This window comes from Rana temporaria, chromosome 9, assembly GCF_905171775.1.
Source record: "Rana temporaria chromosome 9, aRanTem1.1, whole genome shotgun sequence".
Taxonomy (NCBI): Eukaryota; Metazoa; Chordata; class Amphibia; order Anura; family Ranidae; genus Rana; species Rana temporaria.
Window position 1 is genome coordinate 129,768,662 of NC_053497.1, and position 18,386 is coordinate 129,787,047.

General features: G+C 41.9%; 1 protein-coding gene across 1 annotated transcript in view; it reads right to left on the reverse strand.

The window, feature by feature from the left end:
* EXD3 (exonuclease 3'-5' domain containing 3) overlaps positions 1 to 18,386 on the reverse strand; it is a 439,907-nt gene that overhangs the window by 235,917 nt on the left and 185,604 nt on the right. Inside the window, exons 13-17 of the mRNA XM_040324501.1 lie at positions 17,733 to 17,874; positions 13,362 to 13,584; positions 9,377 to 9,480; positions 6,225 to 6,429; positions 189 to 352 (exon numbers count right to left, since the gene is read on the reverse strand). Of these exons, the coding sequence (XP_040180435.1) occupies positions 189 to 352; positions 6,225 to 6,429; positions 9,377 to 9,480; positions 13,362 to 13,584; positions 17,733 to 17,874 (838 nt within the window). The remainder of the gene's footprint in view (positions 1 to 188; positions 353 to 6,224; positions 6,430 to 9,376; positions 9,481 to 13,361; positions 13,585 to 17,732; positions 17,875 to 18,386) is intronic.

Sequence of the window (18,386 nt, forward strand, 5' to 3'; positions counted from 1 at the left end):
TCTAACAGTGACTTCATTCTATCAGATGCAAGCACTATTCAACAGCATCACTGTATTCAGGCAGACATGGGTCCCATCCTGTGAGTAAAAATAAAGGTATTTTCATGACTAGTGGACCAGGATATAAAAGGGCTGACAGTATGTCCTTGGCTAGAAGTGTGATCTCCTAAACTGGTTCAGTCCCATACCTGCTTTGGTGATGCTGGCGTCTTCTGTGGCGATCTTTCCATCTTTGGCTGAGGCTTTGGTTTGCCTTTGGTCTGCAGTTTCTGGAAATCTGGTTTTAACCCAAACTTCTCAGGGCTGTTAAGCAGGGTCTCAAACACCTCCAGCAAGCAATAGGCATCGGCAGCTAGATGTAAAAGATGCAAAAGGAATCACAGGCACTACTTAGTAAATGATTGCGGTTTACTGTAAAAGTTTAATAATGCCACAATGTGAATGGTTGGAAGACTGCATCTGCACTATAATGGTAATAGTGGTTGTAAACCCTTACAGACCACTTTATGCTACAGGTAAGCCTATTATAAGGCTTACATGTAGCTACCCAGGATATCTCCTAAACCTGTAAGGTTTAGATGTCCCCTGCATGTGACAATGTCATATGTGCCGTTGCTTCAGTGACCATGCAGTTACCCGCATGTAACCCCCGGGAGAGATGTCGCCACTGGAGAGGGGGACGAGGACTTCTCTGGGGGCTTCGATGTAAGGCAAGTAATTCATTATGCTAGTATCTTGCAGGTTTTTTTTTCCCCCAAGGGTTTACAACAACTTTAATGCCACTCGCAGTTGTTGTCCAAGACCCCATACACACTATTAGATTTTCTGCAGATTTTTGTCTTCAGATTTACCAAAACCATATAATATAAGGTCAAATGTTAAGAGTTTAAATTTATATGCATTCAGGCAGGCCCTTGCACTACATGATTTTGTTAAATCTGAAGACAAAAATTAGGCCCTTTTGCTTGCTTTCATCCGGCCCTTAGAGCATTATTCCCCCTACTGTCAGCAAGTGAGGCACAGTTCCTGCCACCGATAATGGGGCTCTATTTCTCTCCCTGACACCAACGACTGTGCACTATTCATCCCTCCGACACCAATCAGGGGGCACTATATCTCTCACTGATACCAATGATGGGGCACTATTCCTTCCATTGAAACCAATGGGCATGGTTTACTCCCACTAACGCCAGGACATTTTCTGCCCCCACTGACCACAGTCCGGCCACCTGGAGTTTGGAGACCTCTGGCCTATATAAATAGAGGGGAGCATATAAAGTGTTACACATAAATTAGGCATCTCATTTCTCATTTTTTGGAGGCCCTGGAGTACCAGGACAGTGAAAACCACAAAAATTAACCCGAGTTTGGAAAGGCATAGTGAGTCTTTTGAAAATGCATTTTTTTGCCAAAAGTTTTCTAAAAGTGCAGGACAGAAAATGAAGATGTGTATATATGAGAGACTTTTAGTGTCTGGACGGATTATACACAGGACATTTTGCTGCATATTTGCAGGGCCCGGGCAGGAGGTGGCTAAAATATAACCTTGACTATTTAATGCAGTCAGTTTAATAGGCTTTAGCAGATGTACTTTTAAAGTGTCATCATACACAAAACTTTTTATTTCCATTTTTGAAATGAGTAAGGAAGCTGCCAGTTTTATTTTTTACTGCTCAAAAACGCCACTGCCCAAAACTGCCGATAACAGCCTATGTGTGCATGGACACATAGGATAACATGATGGAGAGTTTAAAGTGGAGTTCCACCTAAAAAAATAAATATTAAAAGCCAGCAGCTACAAATACTGCAGCTGCAGACTTTTAATAAATGGACACTTAACTGTCCAGGGCACCCGCGATGTCAGCAGCCGAAGCCGATCAATCGCTTGGCTCTCGGCTGCCCCCGCCGCCATCCTCAGTGAGGGAATCAGGAAGTAAAGCCGCAAGGTTTCAATTCCCGGTTCCCTACTGCAAATGCACAAGTCATGCTGCGCGTCCTCACTGGTCCCTGCTGTCTTCTGAGACCTGTGTGTTTCCCAGAAGACGGGTAGTAGTGGGAGCAAATACCTGTATTACACAGGTATCTGCTTCCTCCCTCCCCCTGAAAGGTGCCAAAATGTGACACCAGAGGGGGAGGAGGATTGCAAAAAGTGGAAGTTCCATTTTTGGGTGGAACTCCACTTTAATGACTGTAGAAAAAACCATCTACTGCCAAAAACGCACATTTGAAGCCCAACTCTCATGGTGACACCATTATTCACAACTGTAGCTTGCTGTCCACTTACAGGACTGTGAACGTATCATTACACTCCCTTTCCCAGTGCCTCATGTTGGTCTGGAGTTCCAGTTTAAATAAGTGATTACAAATAACAGGAAGCCACGCAGATACTGTACATAGCCAAACAACCATGAACGTTCAAGGAAAGCACCTGGCTGTCTGTTAGACAGGTGTGACTGAACGACATTTACAAATACTGATCCTAAAACTAATCTATTCTTATAATAGACAAGAAAATGGGAAGCTGGCAGCTTATACAATCTAGTTAAGGCAAAATAAATTAAATAACGCAAAACCGCGCTGCACTCGTATTAGAATTCTGTGTGGGATATTTCATCTATATATGTCGGGCTATATCCCCAAAAAGTATCAAAATTGCATAAGTATAGAGATTTCCTCATGTACCCTTAGAAAGGGAAGATTCATGAGAAAAATTATGATATTTAGGGTGCCCACAAGACAATACCAAAGTACATATTGAAATAAAAACATGCGTTTATTATTTCAAAATAAATAATGTATTCATAAAAGCATATTGATAACTGCACATTCCACTGACTAAGTGTCCAATGAGAATAACTAAGGAAGATTGGGATTAATGCATTTCACCCATCTTGAGGCTTCTTCAGGATCCCTTTAATGGTTGACAATACATCAAGGGTGCAGCTAGACAACTTGAGCCAGGTTGGGGTAATCTGTACTCAGTAACATATGTAGACATATTTGACATAGGATGGAATGAAGCTAATCCATAAATTCTACCCATATGATAATGTTATGTAGATAGATTTATGAAGTATATGCCAACCATAGATACAAATCAGTATTGGATCAAATCCAGTGTGAAACATTCTCAGTCATTAGTATCAAGAACGAGCCAAAAGAAACGTCTCACCAAAATTTTAAATTTCTCCCATATCAACCAAACTGGTATAGAGAATGTAAAGATTAGCCTATCTGGTTGAAGTTGTGTCTAGTTGCAACCTTAATTTATTATCAATCATTAAAGGGATCCTGAAGAAGCCTCAAGATAGGCCAAATATGTTCATCCCGATCTTCCATATGGTTATTCTCATTGGACACCCAGCCAGTGAAGTGCGCAGTTACTGATATGTTTTATGAATACATTAGTTACTGGGATATAATAAATGCATGTTTTTAACAAATGTAATATGTTCTTTACTATAGTCTTGTAGGCACTCTAAATATCCCCACTTTTCTCATGAATCTTCCCTTTCTTAAGCCTCGTACACACGATCGGACTTCCATCTGACTTTTCCGTGGATTTGGGTCTGAAGGGCGTTGGCCCTGAACTTGTTCTGCATACCCACGGCAGAGCATTTTTAGCCAACATTCACCAAATCAGGTGTTTTTTCAGCTCTTTACCGCCACCCTTTGGGCAACTTCTGCCATCGTTGTCCGATGTTTAGTATTGGTTCTGAGCATGCATGTTTGTACTTTGGATTTTAGTTGGACGGACTTGTGTACACACGATCGGATAAACCGATGTAACAGATTTATTGCCAGACAGTTGGTGAGCATGAAGAGCCAACATTTGTTGTCGTTAATTCAGCCAACAATTGTCTGATGGAGCATACACACGGTCAGATCATCCGACACAACGCGTCCATCAGACAATTATGGACATAAAATGGGATTATGTGTATGACACTTAAGGGTACATAAGGAAAGCTCTATACTTATGCAATTATGTGCTAAGCATGTGCAGAGGAACATGACATGTTCTCTTTAATGGAGGGCCCACACTACTTGTCACCCCATTACTCTGCTGGAAGCAAAGAAAGGGAACCCCGTTTAATCAACAAGACTCAGTCTAAGGCCTCATGCACAAAATGATTTTATTTTTAACTCTCCTAGAAGCCAGCAGCGTTTTTACATAGAAAACACACCTGATGCTTGTACAAGTGTCTAACATGCTTAGGAGCATTTTTAGGAGCCAAGCGCTTTGGCATGAATTAATTTCTTTGGCCAGAAAAAAATATTCTGGCCATTGTAATTATTTAATGCTCAAGCACTAAATGCGCCCATCGTTAACACACATTAAGGCCCCATTCACACCTAGGCGTTTTTACGCCTGAAGCGCACTGCTCACAAACGCCAGAGGGGAGAATTAACATTATTCCCTATGGTGACTGTTCACACCTGAACGCCTGAACGCCTGAACGCCCAAACGCCTGTCGCGCGAAGCTCAAACAAGCCCTGGACCTTTTTTTGTCGCGCGAAAGCGGCGTTTGAGCGTTTTTTTTTCCCCATAGAAAGTAATGGGAAACGCGCGTATTGAGCGTATCGCGCGACAACGGTCGTTTGCTATGGGCGTTTCGTCTCTTTAATCAATAGAACTTGTCGCCCATGCAGAAGATTAAAAAAAATCTACCAACATAGCAACAAGTGATGAAAAGATGATAATTTTTCCTATTGGCTAAAATAAGAAACGCCGAAGTACAAAAACGTTGCACGACGCTGTATGCAAACGCGCAAATAAGCATGAATACGCGCGAAAAAAAACGCCCGAAAAAACGACCGAACGCCCTACGCTAAGGTGTGAATGCAGCCTTAGGCACGTTTACAAGCGTCAAGCGTTATTTCTGCCCAAACTCTGCTACTCCTGGACGCAATGGCAGAGTTTTTTTTTTTTTTCCTGGCTCTAAATTCTTCTGACACTAATCGTCGATGTGTGGATGGAGCCATAGGCTAACATGCAGGGCAGGGAATTAAAAAAAAACAAATGCCAGACACACCCAACAGCAGCTGCAAAAATATCCAGTGTGCATGAGGCCTAAAACTTACATAGGGATGAGGACTATCCCCACCCACGTATGACAGTATTGGTCCAATCACTAAGCACCAGTATTGTCACATGTAAGAAAGGGGAGTGAATCACATACCCTGATGTCCCAGGAATTTGCTTCTCGTGGCCAAACGTAATGCGAGTTTAAGTTGCCAGTGTGGCCACCATTAAAATGAACTGTCAATTTTATCCTGCATGGGAAAAGCACAGGTTCATCCTAAAGTGCAAGTCCACCCTTAAATATTACTTCTGTTTTGAGTGGAGATATAGTTACCTAGTAGATTCTTAAATCTCTTTAAGCCAAGGATTGTTAGGATCCATTGTCTTAAAGAAGGGCTGGCCATAGATGGATCATATTTTTACAGTTGAGGTAGATAGAGGAATCCTCTTTGCTAAGACATTGTATTCTGACAGCGGGGACTCTCAGAATGTTTTGTCAGAATACACTCAGTGGCTGCAGCTGCTGACTGGCAAATCAGCTTGGAAGAAATTGATTGTTTTGACAGACTTGATGATCAGGAGAGGCCAAACGTGCATCAAAATTTTTGCTTCATCTATGGCCAGCTTTATCCTGCAGAAGCTGAAGTCAACTTCAATGAAAACTAGATTCAGAAATATAGGAATGGGAAGATATATGCAAATCATGATTTTTCTTGTCAAGGTCAAGCTTGGCCCTTTCCCTCTTGAGCTTTATATCACCGACAAGTAGGGTGGCTGTCTAAATTTTAGCAGAAAAATACAACTAGTTTGGCTGGTAAAAAACAAACAAAAAAAACTTCCTTATTGAGTGTGTACATAATATATATACATACATATACACACATAAAAAAAAATTAACTGTGCATTTATCGGTTTGCCTACAGCTGAGTTTTAAATTATCTGGAGAGAATTAAAGACACTGGTTTAACATAATAGCCAATTAACTAGCATTTTTGGAGCATTCAGCAATGACAGCTTCCATATTTTTTATCATTGTCTTTATTCCTTTAAGTCCCTTCAATAATCTTATAGCAAAAAGAAGAATTTCCATTCTGAGAGATTAAAGGTGCTGCATATTATGGAAAGCCGGTACGATGTGTGGAAGATCCAAGTGGGTGAGATGCATTAGTAAGAACTGCTCTGTGACAAAGCAAGGTACCTGCATAGATGATTTGATCTTCCCGAAGTGGCCTCTTATCCCAGTTTGATAACTGCTCGGTCTTGTCTAATGGTTTGCCCAACACATCCTTTACCAGTAAACATAACCCCTTCTCTGGCTGGCGAATGCCTTCTTCACCCAGCCTGTCTTCCAGGACATCTACCGGCCCACCAGGGGTCCTCACTCGACCACGGCAGTATTGAATCTAAAGAAAAAAGAAAGTGCACCTTAAATGGAACGCTATGTGTACTTTCAATGAGCACAATCATTTAAAGGGTATTTTTACCTACTTTCTAGTCCATATTTTTTGTTAATGTATTAAATATAAAGATTTGTAGATTAGCCACTGGAGGGAGCCCTCACGGACACAAAGCTCTTAACATCTGCTTAACAGCTGCTTTGACAGGATAGGGAGTGAATGGTTTTCACTGAGGTGGCCGACTCATAGACCTGCATTGTGAGAAGCCCAAGTGAACCAAAACCATCATGCATAATACTAGAAAGCAGGAAGCAAAATATATGAATTAAAGGGGCAAATATGGCTGTCCTTGCATAAATGAGGTATAACAATATATTTTGTAATATTTTTTTACATTAAAACACATGGATATAATTATTTACATCAAGCTGGACAATTTTAGATTTGTGTGTGTTCAGTTGTTTCCGACCCTTTGTGACCTCATGAACCATAGCGTGCCAGGCTTTCACATTCATTGTTTCAATGATGCGATCTATCTTGTTTTCTGTTATCCTCTTCTCCTTTTGCCTTCCATGTATCCCAGCATCAGGGTCTTTTCCAATGAGTCCTTTCTTCGCATCAGAGGACCAAAGTATTTGAGTTTAGGCTCCAAGATCTGTGCTTCCAGTGAATATTTAGTGTTGCTTTTCTTCAAGATTGACCGTTTTGATCTTCTTGCCGTCCAAGGGACTTTCAAGAGAGTCTTCTCCAACACCATAGTTCAAAAGCATCAATGCTTCTGCATTCAGCCTTCCTTATGGTCCAACTTTCACAGCCAAAGTGTTCCTACTGGGAATACCATAGCTTTGACTATACAGCACATTGTTGGTGGGGTGATGTCTCTGCTTTTTATAATCATGATCTTGGAGCCTAGGACGATAAAATCTGTCATTGTTTGCCAAGTAAAGATGAGACCGTTTGCCATGATCTTAGTTCAATTTCAGGCCAGCTGTTGCGCTCTCATTTTTTACCTTCATTCAGAGACTCTTTAGTTGTTCTTCACTTTCTGCCATTAGTATAGTATGGTCTGCATATCTCAGGATGTTATTTCTCCAGCGATCTTAATTCCGGCTTGTGATTCATCGATCCTGGCATGTACTCTGCATATAAGTAAAATAAGTAGGGTGACAATATACATCCTTGCCGCACTCCTTTCTCAATTTTGAACCAGTCAGTTGTTCCATGTCCTGTTCTAACTGTTGCTTCTTGACTTGCATACAGGTTTTTCAGAAGACAGGTGAGGTGGTCTGGCATTCCCAGTTTCTTACAGTATTTGCCACATCTTGTTGTGATCCACACAATTGAAGACTTTATATTAGTCAATAAAGCAGAAATAGACATTCTTCTGGAACTCCCTTGCTTTCTCCATGAGCCAGGAAATGTTAGCCATTTGATCTTTAGTTCCTCTGCCTCTTCCAGCTTGGACTTGTGGTAGCTCTTGGTTCACATGCTGCTGAAGCCTAGCTTGTAGAATTTTCAGCATAACCTTGCTAGCGTGTGATATGAGTGCAATCTTACGGTAGTTTGAACATTCTTTGGCGCTGTTCTTCTTTGGTATCAGATTGTAGACAGACCTCTTCCAGTCCTGTCCTGGTTTTACATGTACTGTATATCAAACACTGATATAAAAAGAATGTAAAATCTGTGCTCGGTGTAAATAAGAAAAAAATAGAAGCCACTTAGCAAACCGTGATACCAATTAGTAAATTATAAAGAAAAAAAAGCAGCGCTACAAATAGTGCAACAATATGTAACATTCAGTTGTACATAAAAAGTGTCCATATGCAAAATGGAACTCAATCTTAATAGCGTTAATAATAATAATTAATATTAAAGATAATGAGTCTCTGAAGATGTCTCATTAATGTCGAAATGCATCAAGGAGTGGCCTACCATTGACGACATCACGCACGCCCAATCGCTTACCAGCGGTAGCGTTTGAAGCCAACAGCCTGCTACTCTTCTGTTATACAAAACAATTGCCTTTTGTGTTGTATGAAGGTAATTGTAGCCATGTTAAAATAAATATTTGTTATATCATGATGGGTTTCACTATGGGAGTTTTGCTTTTTTTTTCATTGTGAGTCTCCCTATACGGTTTTGTGATGTATATCAAACATTGACAAGACTATAATATGCTGCTGAGTACCCATACACTAAAGTAAAAGGTTTCCTTGTAAATCTGGTAAACAGAGTCATGGGTCTACAACAATTATTTAATATTAACAGAAATGTAGTGGTTAGCACTTTTGCCTAACAGCACTAGGGTTGTTGGTTCGAATCCCAACCACGGCACTACCTGTCTGGAGTTTGCATGTTCTCCCTGTACCTGCGTGAGTTTCCTCCAGGTACTCTGGTTGACTCCCACACTCCAAGATGTGCTGGTAGGTTCACTGGCTTCTGTCTAAATTGGTCCTAGTATGTGTATGTATGAATGTGAGTTAGGGACTTTATTTCGTAAGCTCCTTGAGGGCAGGGCCTGATGCGAAGGTACAATATATGTGCTGTACAAATTGACAGCACTATATAAATTATTAAACCTAAATCAGAGTTAAAAGATCCCTCTAGCAATAGACGGTGTTAAGTGGAGGCCTTCTACAAGGAGCAAGAAATAGTGTTTCAGTCCTCTGTACAGCCTGCGATAATTGGCAGAACAGAATTATAGAAACAAACTGGTGGATTTAGAGTCCAGTGATGTCACAGCAGCTCATCTTATTTTTCTGTTCCAATTCAGAATACATATGGGGATATTGGGACACTTTCGTAGAGATGATTGATATAAGAGCTTCAGTAATCATAAATTGAAGGAGGAAATTATAACGGCACCCTGTTATCATGTTGGTACACTATCCTGCGATCGGCCTAGTACAGTATTAAACGTCAGAAGTGGGAAGCTCATCAATACACTTTGTACCTGTTTATGCACCTCACAGAGGTCAATCACATTGCACAACTCGACTCCTCGGAAAGCAGTGTGTGTGGCATCAAGACTTTGGAAATCCCCGTGCATACCATATCCTGCACAAGACATAATTCGCATTTCCATATTACAACCTGAGAGAAATTAGAACTGAACAATTGCAATAGATAATAAATCAATGGCCTTCTAACCCTATGAAATAGAAGGAGGCTTTAACATTTTTAGATCATTTCCCATTATTCTCTTTTGAGAGAGAGCAAAACAAATAAAAAATACCAGTTGAGAAATTGCTTATAACCAAGTTAAAAAATATTATAGGAAATGTAAATGTCATATTAAAGACGACTTCTGAGGACAAATAAAAGGGGGATGCCAGATGTTACCCTGATCCCAATGATACTACCTGGTAAGCTACTTGAGCCGCAGTAAGAATGCAAGACAGGAGTGCAGGATTCAGACAGGCTGTATGCTTGTTCCCAATCACTGGCAGTGAAGCTCAGGTTAGCATGACAGCCCAGCAACCTGCAACTGTGATACAAGTCAGAAATGTAAGCTCCTAGATTTTTATTCTCACCGAGATATGGCCTGCCTGCTCACACCATTGTACTGTAAAACACACTGTATCTGGAGTTCTTCTGGGTTGTATGAATGTTTTTTTTTTTAAAATATGAACACGGGACTTGTAAATTGCACCAATTAAAATGCATATTGCCATTTTTAGTGCATTTCTATGCATCGCAATCGGAGGATTTCAAATGGCAATGCACTACCTTCTAAGTACACTGGGCTAAGGAGCTTTGAAGTTTGTAACATTAACTATTTTTATGCATTTTGAGCATGCTGTGATCCTGCGTTGTAACCCACATAAAACACAATGGTGTGAACACGCCCTTAAAAGTGTTGCTAAACCCAAAAAACTATCAATAAATGCTTTATTACATGCAGTTCGTACTCAGTCGCTATGAGATTCATTTTCTGCAAAAAAACTGGTTGTTCCTGCTGTTCTCTGTCTCTCCCTTTTTATCATGTCCCCAATTCAGTTCGAGATTCTGCAGATCAGCGGTGGCAGCTCTGCACATGCTCAGTTTTCAGTGCGTTTCTATGCCGAGCATTTCGTCGCGATCACATCTGTGCAGCCCATGTCACTAGAGTCACACATGTGGGTGTATAGACAGTGGTAAAGGACAGCCCACTCCCTCCCTCCTCCTCCATGCTGACCAAGTAGCTAAACACAACGGGGGTGGGATATTATATGTAGATTGATGGAGGCTTCACCTCCCTTTTATTTTAGGACACTGTCTGGAGGGGTGTGACAGCCTGTGACTGGCAGATATCTGCCCACACAATGTTATGGCAATTATTTTGAACAGGTGACCAGCAACAGAGGACTAGAAGCTCCTCCTGCTTATGTTTTTCTGTAGAGAAGCTGGGAAAGAGCTGGGTCATGTCTGTTTAAAAAACTAAAAAAATCTAGATACCTTTTTCCTATTAAAATAATTACAGTGCCATCATCCACATACAGAATGAGAAGAGATAATGTAAATTAAACTGTGTGTATTTAGTATCACTTTAATTAAAAAGCAGTGAATTCCTAACCAGCAGACATAGCAGCTTGATGAAAAAAAAAAGTCCACTCAATTTGTCTTAAAGGATAAACTTTAAAAAAAATGTGAATTTAATATTTTTTTTTGTTGCAGGAACCTAAAAAGCATTGCACCAGCGATCAACCTTGTATGAGCAAGCCGATACATTCTGACAGGAAGACTCAATGAACTACCAAAGCACTCACAGCGCCGTGGTAGTTAAATGAAAACGACAAGCTGAGAGCCACAAAGCCTACCGGACGCTGTAGTTTTATATTCGCAGCACACTGAATGAGTGATGCGGCCAAGCGGGCAAAGCCTGAATATGGGTGTAACACAAGGTGAATTTATCCTTGAAAGTTGCCACTTGCACTACAGTGCAATGAAAAGATGTTGTAGGGGACGCAGCCATCAACATTGTCACTACTGATTCACATGTCTGTAGTCACTGGTCAATCAGCCCCTGGCCACACCGAGTCCTGCCCATGTTGTTTCTGAATTGTCACCACTGCCCTACCTCTGTGTCTGGGAGAGAATGCGGTTGAGACACAAGTGGAGGAGGATTTGGCTCAGCCAGGGATGTAAAAAATGAGGCTTGTGCATCACATAGTAACAAAGTTTGGTACTTGTTTAGACTGACATACAGGATGTCACTTAAAGCGGTCTGCAGATGAGAGGGGAAAGTCACTCATGCATGCAAAATGTGACCATCATTAGGGAAAGCTGTTAACAAATAGGTCAGCAATGGGCCTGTTTTGAATTGAGAGAATAGGCTAGCGCCAACTTATTAGGGTTGAAACGCTGCTACTGGGCCAGGTTTTCTAACCCGTCCAATCAGTTATTCTCTCTGGTCACTCTGTTCTCTATTTCTGTCAGCATGAGTGCAGTCAGCATATACTAAATCAGAACACAATACCAACCACACCTCTTCCAGTCAGAGTGCTCTTTTCAGAAACTCACATTTGCATTTAAAAATTAATTTGTTTACTTTTCTTAACCACTTAAGGACAGTAACGCCAATATACGTCGGCAGAATGGCACGGCTGGGCACAGGCATGTCCGAAGCTCCGTGACCGCGCCTGCTGGACCCGATAGCCGCCGGTGTCCTGCGAACCCGATCGCCGTCGGTGTCCCGCGATCGGGTCACAGGAGCTGAAGAATGGGGAGAGGCAAGTGTACACACCTTCCCCGTTCTTCTCTGTGGCAGTGTCAGTGATTGTCTGTTCCCTGTTATAGGGAACGACGATCAGTGACGTCACGCGTCCAGCCACGCCCCCCTACAGTAAGAATCACTGCCTTAGGGCACACTTAACCCCTTAGCACCACCTAGTGGTTAACCCCTTCACTGCCATTGTCATTTTCACAGTAATCAATGCATTTTTATAGCACTTTTCGCTGAGAAAACGACAATGGTCCCAAAAATGTGTCAAAAGTGTCCGATGTGTCCGCCATAATGTCGAAGTCACGAAAAAATAAATCGCTGATCGCCGCCATTACTAGTAAAAAAAAAAAATTATTAATAAAAATGCCATAAAACTATCCCCTATTTTGTAAACGCTATAACTTTTGCACAAACCAATAAACGCTTATTGCAATTTTTTTTTACCAAAAATAAGTAGAAGAATACGTAAACTGAGGAAAAAAAATGTTTTTTTTATATATTTTTTTAAGGATATTTATTATAGCAAAAAGTAAAAAATAGATTTTTTTTCAAAATTGTTGCTCTATTTTTTGTTTATAGTGCAAAAAATAAAAAAACGCAGAGGTGATCAAATACCACCAAAAGAAAGCTCTATTTGTGGGAAAAAAAGGACGCCAATTTTGTTTGAGAGCCACATGGCACGACCGCACAATTGTCAGTTAAAGCAACGCAGTGCCGAATCGCAAAAAGGGGCAAGGTCCTTAACCTGCATAATGGTCCGGGTCTTAAGTGGTTAATTGATTAAATTCATAACTACGTTAATTGGAGATTTTTTCATATCATATCTGTTCAGCTTTAATCCAGGCAGGGGAGTCTAGAAGGCCTATAGCAGTGATGGCGAACCTTGGCACCCCAGATGTTTTGGAACTACATTTCCCATGATCCTTATGCACTCTGCAGTGCAGTGGAGCATCATGGGAAATGTAGTTCCAAAACATCTGGGGTGCCGAGGTTCGCCATCACTGGCCTATAGGAAGGATTATGGAAACTCATTCCACTAGACTCCATCAATACATCACTTTTGGGTGGACTGGCCCATTAATTTGCTGGGTGGACAAGATAATGAGAATAGACTATGATATTTCCACAAAGTCAATTTAACAGTATAATATTTTCATTTGAGCATGGCGCATCTTGTATTGAATGGTACACTGTATACAGACAATGGAGACTATAAGGAACAGTCAATTCTTACCCAGTTTTGTGACTGCAGGGCAGGAAAAAAGCTCTTTGATTAATCTGACCAGCAGTGGGCACTTTTCTTCTTCTTCATCACCATTCTGAAGAAAGTCACCCTGCAGCAAATCCAGTATAAAGACCTCGTCTTTCACTGCAATCTGAATCAGAGATACGTTTGGCTTTCCGATTCCCCCGAAAGAAGGTCTCCACTCCATGTCCACACCCACAACTTGTCCATCCTGGAAAACAGGAAGTAAGAGCAACTTTTATACCTTGTCTAATACAGTAACATGGTAGATCCCTACATCTTCAAATGGCAATCAAATTAAAATGCTTTCAAACAAGCCGGCCAGGCCCCCCGCCAGCCCCGCGGTTTCCCCCCTCCTGACAGTCGCTTCTTCTCCCAACCAATCAGGACTTAGAATTCCCGGCCAATCGGGCCTCAGAACCCGCTTCCTAATTGATTGTGAGGAGAAACAGGACGACATTAGCGAATATTAATTTGCTAATGTCACACAACTGGGTGGGCTCTGGACGCATTGCTCTGTGCCCCAAGCCCACCCCTTTTGAAGCCAATTAGAGCCTCAGGCTCTAATCATGTGCTTTGAAAAAAACATTGGAATCCAGGCGTCTGGCACCCTGCATTTAAATTAGGGGCTAAGGACAGGGAATAGGGGGGCGGCTGCATGAGCGGCCGCCACTGCATTTAATACAATTTTGTTAGGCCCCTTTCAAACGGGATGTTCCGTCTGTCTGTTTTTTTACCCGTCTATTAACAGGTGAAAAACAGACAGCGATGCATTTCTATGGGCAAATGGATTTAATCGGATTATCAACCGTTTACATCTGCATCTGTTCAGGTCCAATTTTTTTTAATTGGAACAAGTCTGCATTTTTTTCCCCATTTAAGAAACTTAGGCGGACCTAAATGGATGTAAATGGGCAATGGTCCATTTTTGCATTGGTTGTTAGGAGCTGGCACCCGCCAGCAGTGCACATGTCCATACATGGTCAATGATGTCATACAAGTGCAGGGTCACCAGGTGATGACCCCTCCCCTTTGTTTATATAAGCAGTGTGGCCAAACAAAAGCTCCACTTCCTCCTCCACTAAAGCAGTGGTTCTCAACTCCCGTCTTCAGGACCCACTAAGGCCCCTTTCACATTGGGGCGTTTTTCATGCGGTACAGCGATAAAAATAGCGCTGCTATACCGCATGAAAAATCATGCCCTGCAGGCTTCAATGTGAAAGCCCGAAGGCTTTCACACTGAAGCGGTGCGGTAGCAGCAACGCTCCAAAAGTCCTGCTAGCCGCATCTTTGGAGCGGTATAGGAGCGGTGTGTTTACCGCTCCTATACCGCGCCTTCCCATTGAAATCAATTGGAAACCGCGGTAATACCGATCGCAACGTGGGCGGTATTAACCCTTTTTCGGCCGCTAGCGGGGGTTAAAACCTCACCGCTAGCGCCCGAATATCGCGGTAAATACGATGGTATAGCGGCGCTACAAATAGCGTGGCTATACCGTCACCGCGGCTCCACGCCTCAATTCTGAAAGAGGTCTAACAGATCAGGTTTGCAAGATAACTGAAATGCATATAATTTGCTACACAGTGATTGCAGCATTCTAGTCTGCATCTTCCCAAGGTAATACTTAAAATCTGGCCCGTTAGTGGGTCCTGAGGACAAGAGTTGAGAACCACTGGACTAAAGTAATAAAAAAGGGCAGGGTTCATCAGGTGGCCATATATGGAATTTTGCATATATGGTCAATAATGTCATAAGGGGGTGAGGTCAACCAATGCCATCACTGGTGGCCCCGCCCATTTGTTTACTTTAGCTGCAGGGAGAAACAGTAATGTCATTTGGTTCTAGCAGGGGCTGGAGCAGTCTGGTTCAGGGGCCATTGTTCATCGTGATTGATGCAGACCGACATTGCTGGATTGACATCGAGGGACATTTTTTTTTTTTTTTTTTATATAAGACTTGCCAAAAACTGTGTTGAGTTTTATAATAGCCTTAAAGTGGTTGTAAACCTCAGACATGACCAAAGTATATCCCTCTATAGTGTGTACTTGTGTATATCCAAAGCACCAAGTTTAATTTTTGTCTGCTGCAATGTTCCTCTGCTATCAGCATGAGTAACTGACACATTTTCCTGACATCAAGAGAAAAAAGGTGTCAGGGAAGGGATCTGTTCATGTGTGAAGGGGTGTGTCTCTTCCTTCCAATCAGCTCTCAGAACTCCACTCACTAAGCTTTCAGAGTATTAATTTAGCTCTCTGCCCCATTTTTCTGACAGCTCAGACACGCTTTATAAATTCTGGACTTTCACCGGCTGTAGAGAAGAAAATACTGCAGACAACCAAGTACAACTTATGTAGGAGGATTTGTTTAATCTCTGTGCATCACCTGAGCCTAGTCACTTCTTTGGGTATCTGTGATGATTTAAAACCCGTAACGTATCTTCTCTCTTTTAAGGTTTCTAACTGCAGATGTGTTTTCAAGGCGAGTATTCTTCTTTTCTATTTAGTTTCATTCCCGATGTGGAATGCCAAATTTGTTTCCTAGAAATACTTTATGCTCTGTTCTTTATATGGTAACAAAACAAGCTGTCTCGTTCATGGAAAATTTGACTTCTTACTTGAAAACAATAAAAACAGTAAAATACAAAGTACAAATGTAAAAAAATGTTCTATATTTATTTACACTTCATTTATTTGGTTAAAGAGTAAGGATACTACCCCATACTCATTCACTTGGTGGGGCATCATCTAGGGGCCCCACCTTGTTAAAGGGGGACTCCAGATTGTGATAAGTCACCCCCTCACCCCTACAACCACCAGCCCAGGGTTGTGGGGAACGGAGCATGTAGCCCCGTATGGTGCAGGGTGGGGTGGTGGCCACATGTAAGCAGTCCTGGAAGTATTAGTTTGGCCCCAAAAAACCCTGATCTCTTGACCTCAACATCGAGTCTGTCTGGGATTACATTAAGACCCCTTTCACACTGAGGGTGTTTTGCAAGCGCTATAGCATTAAAAATAGCCCCTGCAATCCGTCCTAAAACAACTGCTCTATTGCCCGAGGGCTTTCACACTGGAGTGGTGCACTGGCAGGAAAAGTCCTGCCAGCAGCTTCTCGGGAGCGCATTAGCAACAGTGAACTCACCGCTGCTAATGCGCTCCTGCCCATTGAAATCAATGGGCAGCGCTGCCGTACCGCCAGCAATACGCCAATGTAGCGGCGGTTTTAACCCTTTCTTGGCCGCTAGCAGGGGAAAAACGGCCGAAATGCACCACAAATCCGACAGTAAAACAGCAGCGTTTTACCGCTATTTTACTGCCAACGCTATGGGCGTCGGCGGTGTGAAAGGGATCTAAGAGACGGAAGGATCTGAAGCAGCCTACATCCACAGAAGATCTGTGGTTAGTTATCCAGGATGTTTGGAACCACCTACCTGCCGAGGTCTTTCAAAAAGTGTGTGTAAGTGTGCATAGAAGAATTGATGTTGTTTTGATGGCAAAGGGTGGTCACTGTACTTGTTTTTACAATTTTTTTTTTTAATCGATATAAATAATCCATTAACACTTCTATTTCAGAAAGCAGTCCTAAGTTACTGAATTTTCTTACACCTGCCTAAAACTTTTGCACAGTATATATGTGTGTGTGTGTAATATATACGTGCGTGTATATATAGATATACACATACACACACACCTACACTTTTTTTTATCTTTTTTTTCATATGTGATTACATGACCTCTGTTCTCGGCGGCATAAAAAAAATTGGAGAGGTAGGTGTGGGGACTGCAGGGTGACGCGTCCGCAGTCCTGCACTGATATTCCTAGTAATTAGCTATGCAATGGGCCGTGTCAGCACAAGACTGACAATTCGATGATAGGCCGGCTGTGATGCCAGCATAGCCCGAAAACTGACCGCATTGGGATTGATGTGCTGATATGCCCAGCATGGTCAGTTTAAAATGGGAAACAGGGGGCCTGGCAGGAGCACCAGGTATTTCACACAAAGGAAGCAATGCAAGTTGGCCTTTACCAGAGTTGGTTTGCTTAAAAGGCAGTAGGCAGGGCAGTTACACAAAATACCCTAACTTCATATAACCGCATGTTTGATATGCGTTGCTTTCTGCCTTAGACTATGCAGCCAAACAAGCCAGCAGCGTTGGAAATGCATAAAAATATGTGCATTGTATTATCCAGAATGGAATAAAAATGTAGGGCTGGAGTTGGGCTTTAATCCTCACTCAAACCATGGCACGATAGTTACTCGAGATATTAATAAAGATTTAGGACAAGCAGAGAGGAGGAGGAAAAGGATGCACAATCTGTTTTTTGTCACCATGGCTGGAGCTGGGGAGACTTCCCATTACCTGAAGGACAATGTCTCGGCAGAGCGGCAGCGCCGTGTGACTCTGGAGGAAATGAACTTTGCTCCTGGGAATCGGAAGCTGGTAAAAGTGGTTCTTCCTCACTTGTAAAGAATCATCAGAGTTTTTTTCTCCCTCCGACAGCCTGTAACATAGAACAGAGACAGCATGGGGGTGCATCATTAATAAAAGCTTTGGGAAATGGGAGCCTGGGGAGGAGGGAAGAGGAAGTCAATGAATAACATGAAATATTAGGAATGTGTCAAAAATGTGACAAAATACTAAGCAGAGAACAAAAGGAGTGTACAATATATTTAGCTTTATTCAGCTCATTTTAAAAGACAAAGTACCTTTGTGTTAATAAATCATGTTCATATGAAAACCAAATATGGATAAACAATGTTGAATTTTCACCACATTAAATGTTAATAAGATTAACACTACAAACCAGGCTGAATATGATTTATACTGAAACACACAAAATGCAGGCTACCCACTCAGAGACCAGCAAAATCACCAATAATTCAACTTATCCATTCAGAAGACCAGTGACATCACTGAGAATGAAACCTATCCATACAGAAGAGACCAGTGACATCACTGAGAATGCAACCTATCCATACAAAAGAGACCAGTGACATCACTGAGAATGCAACC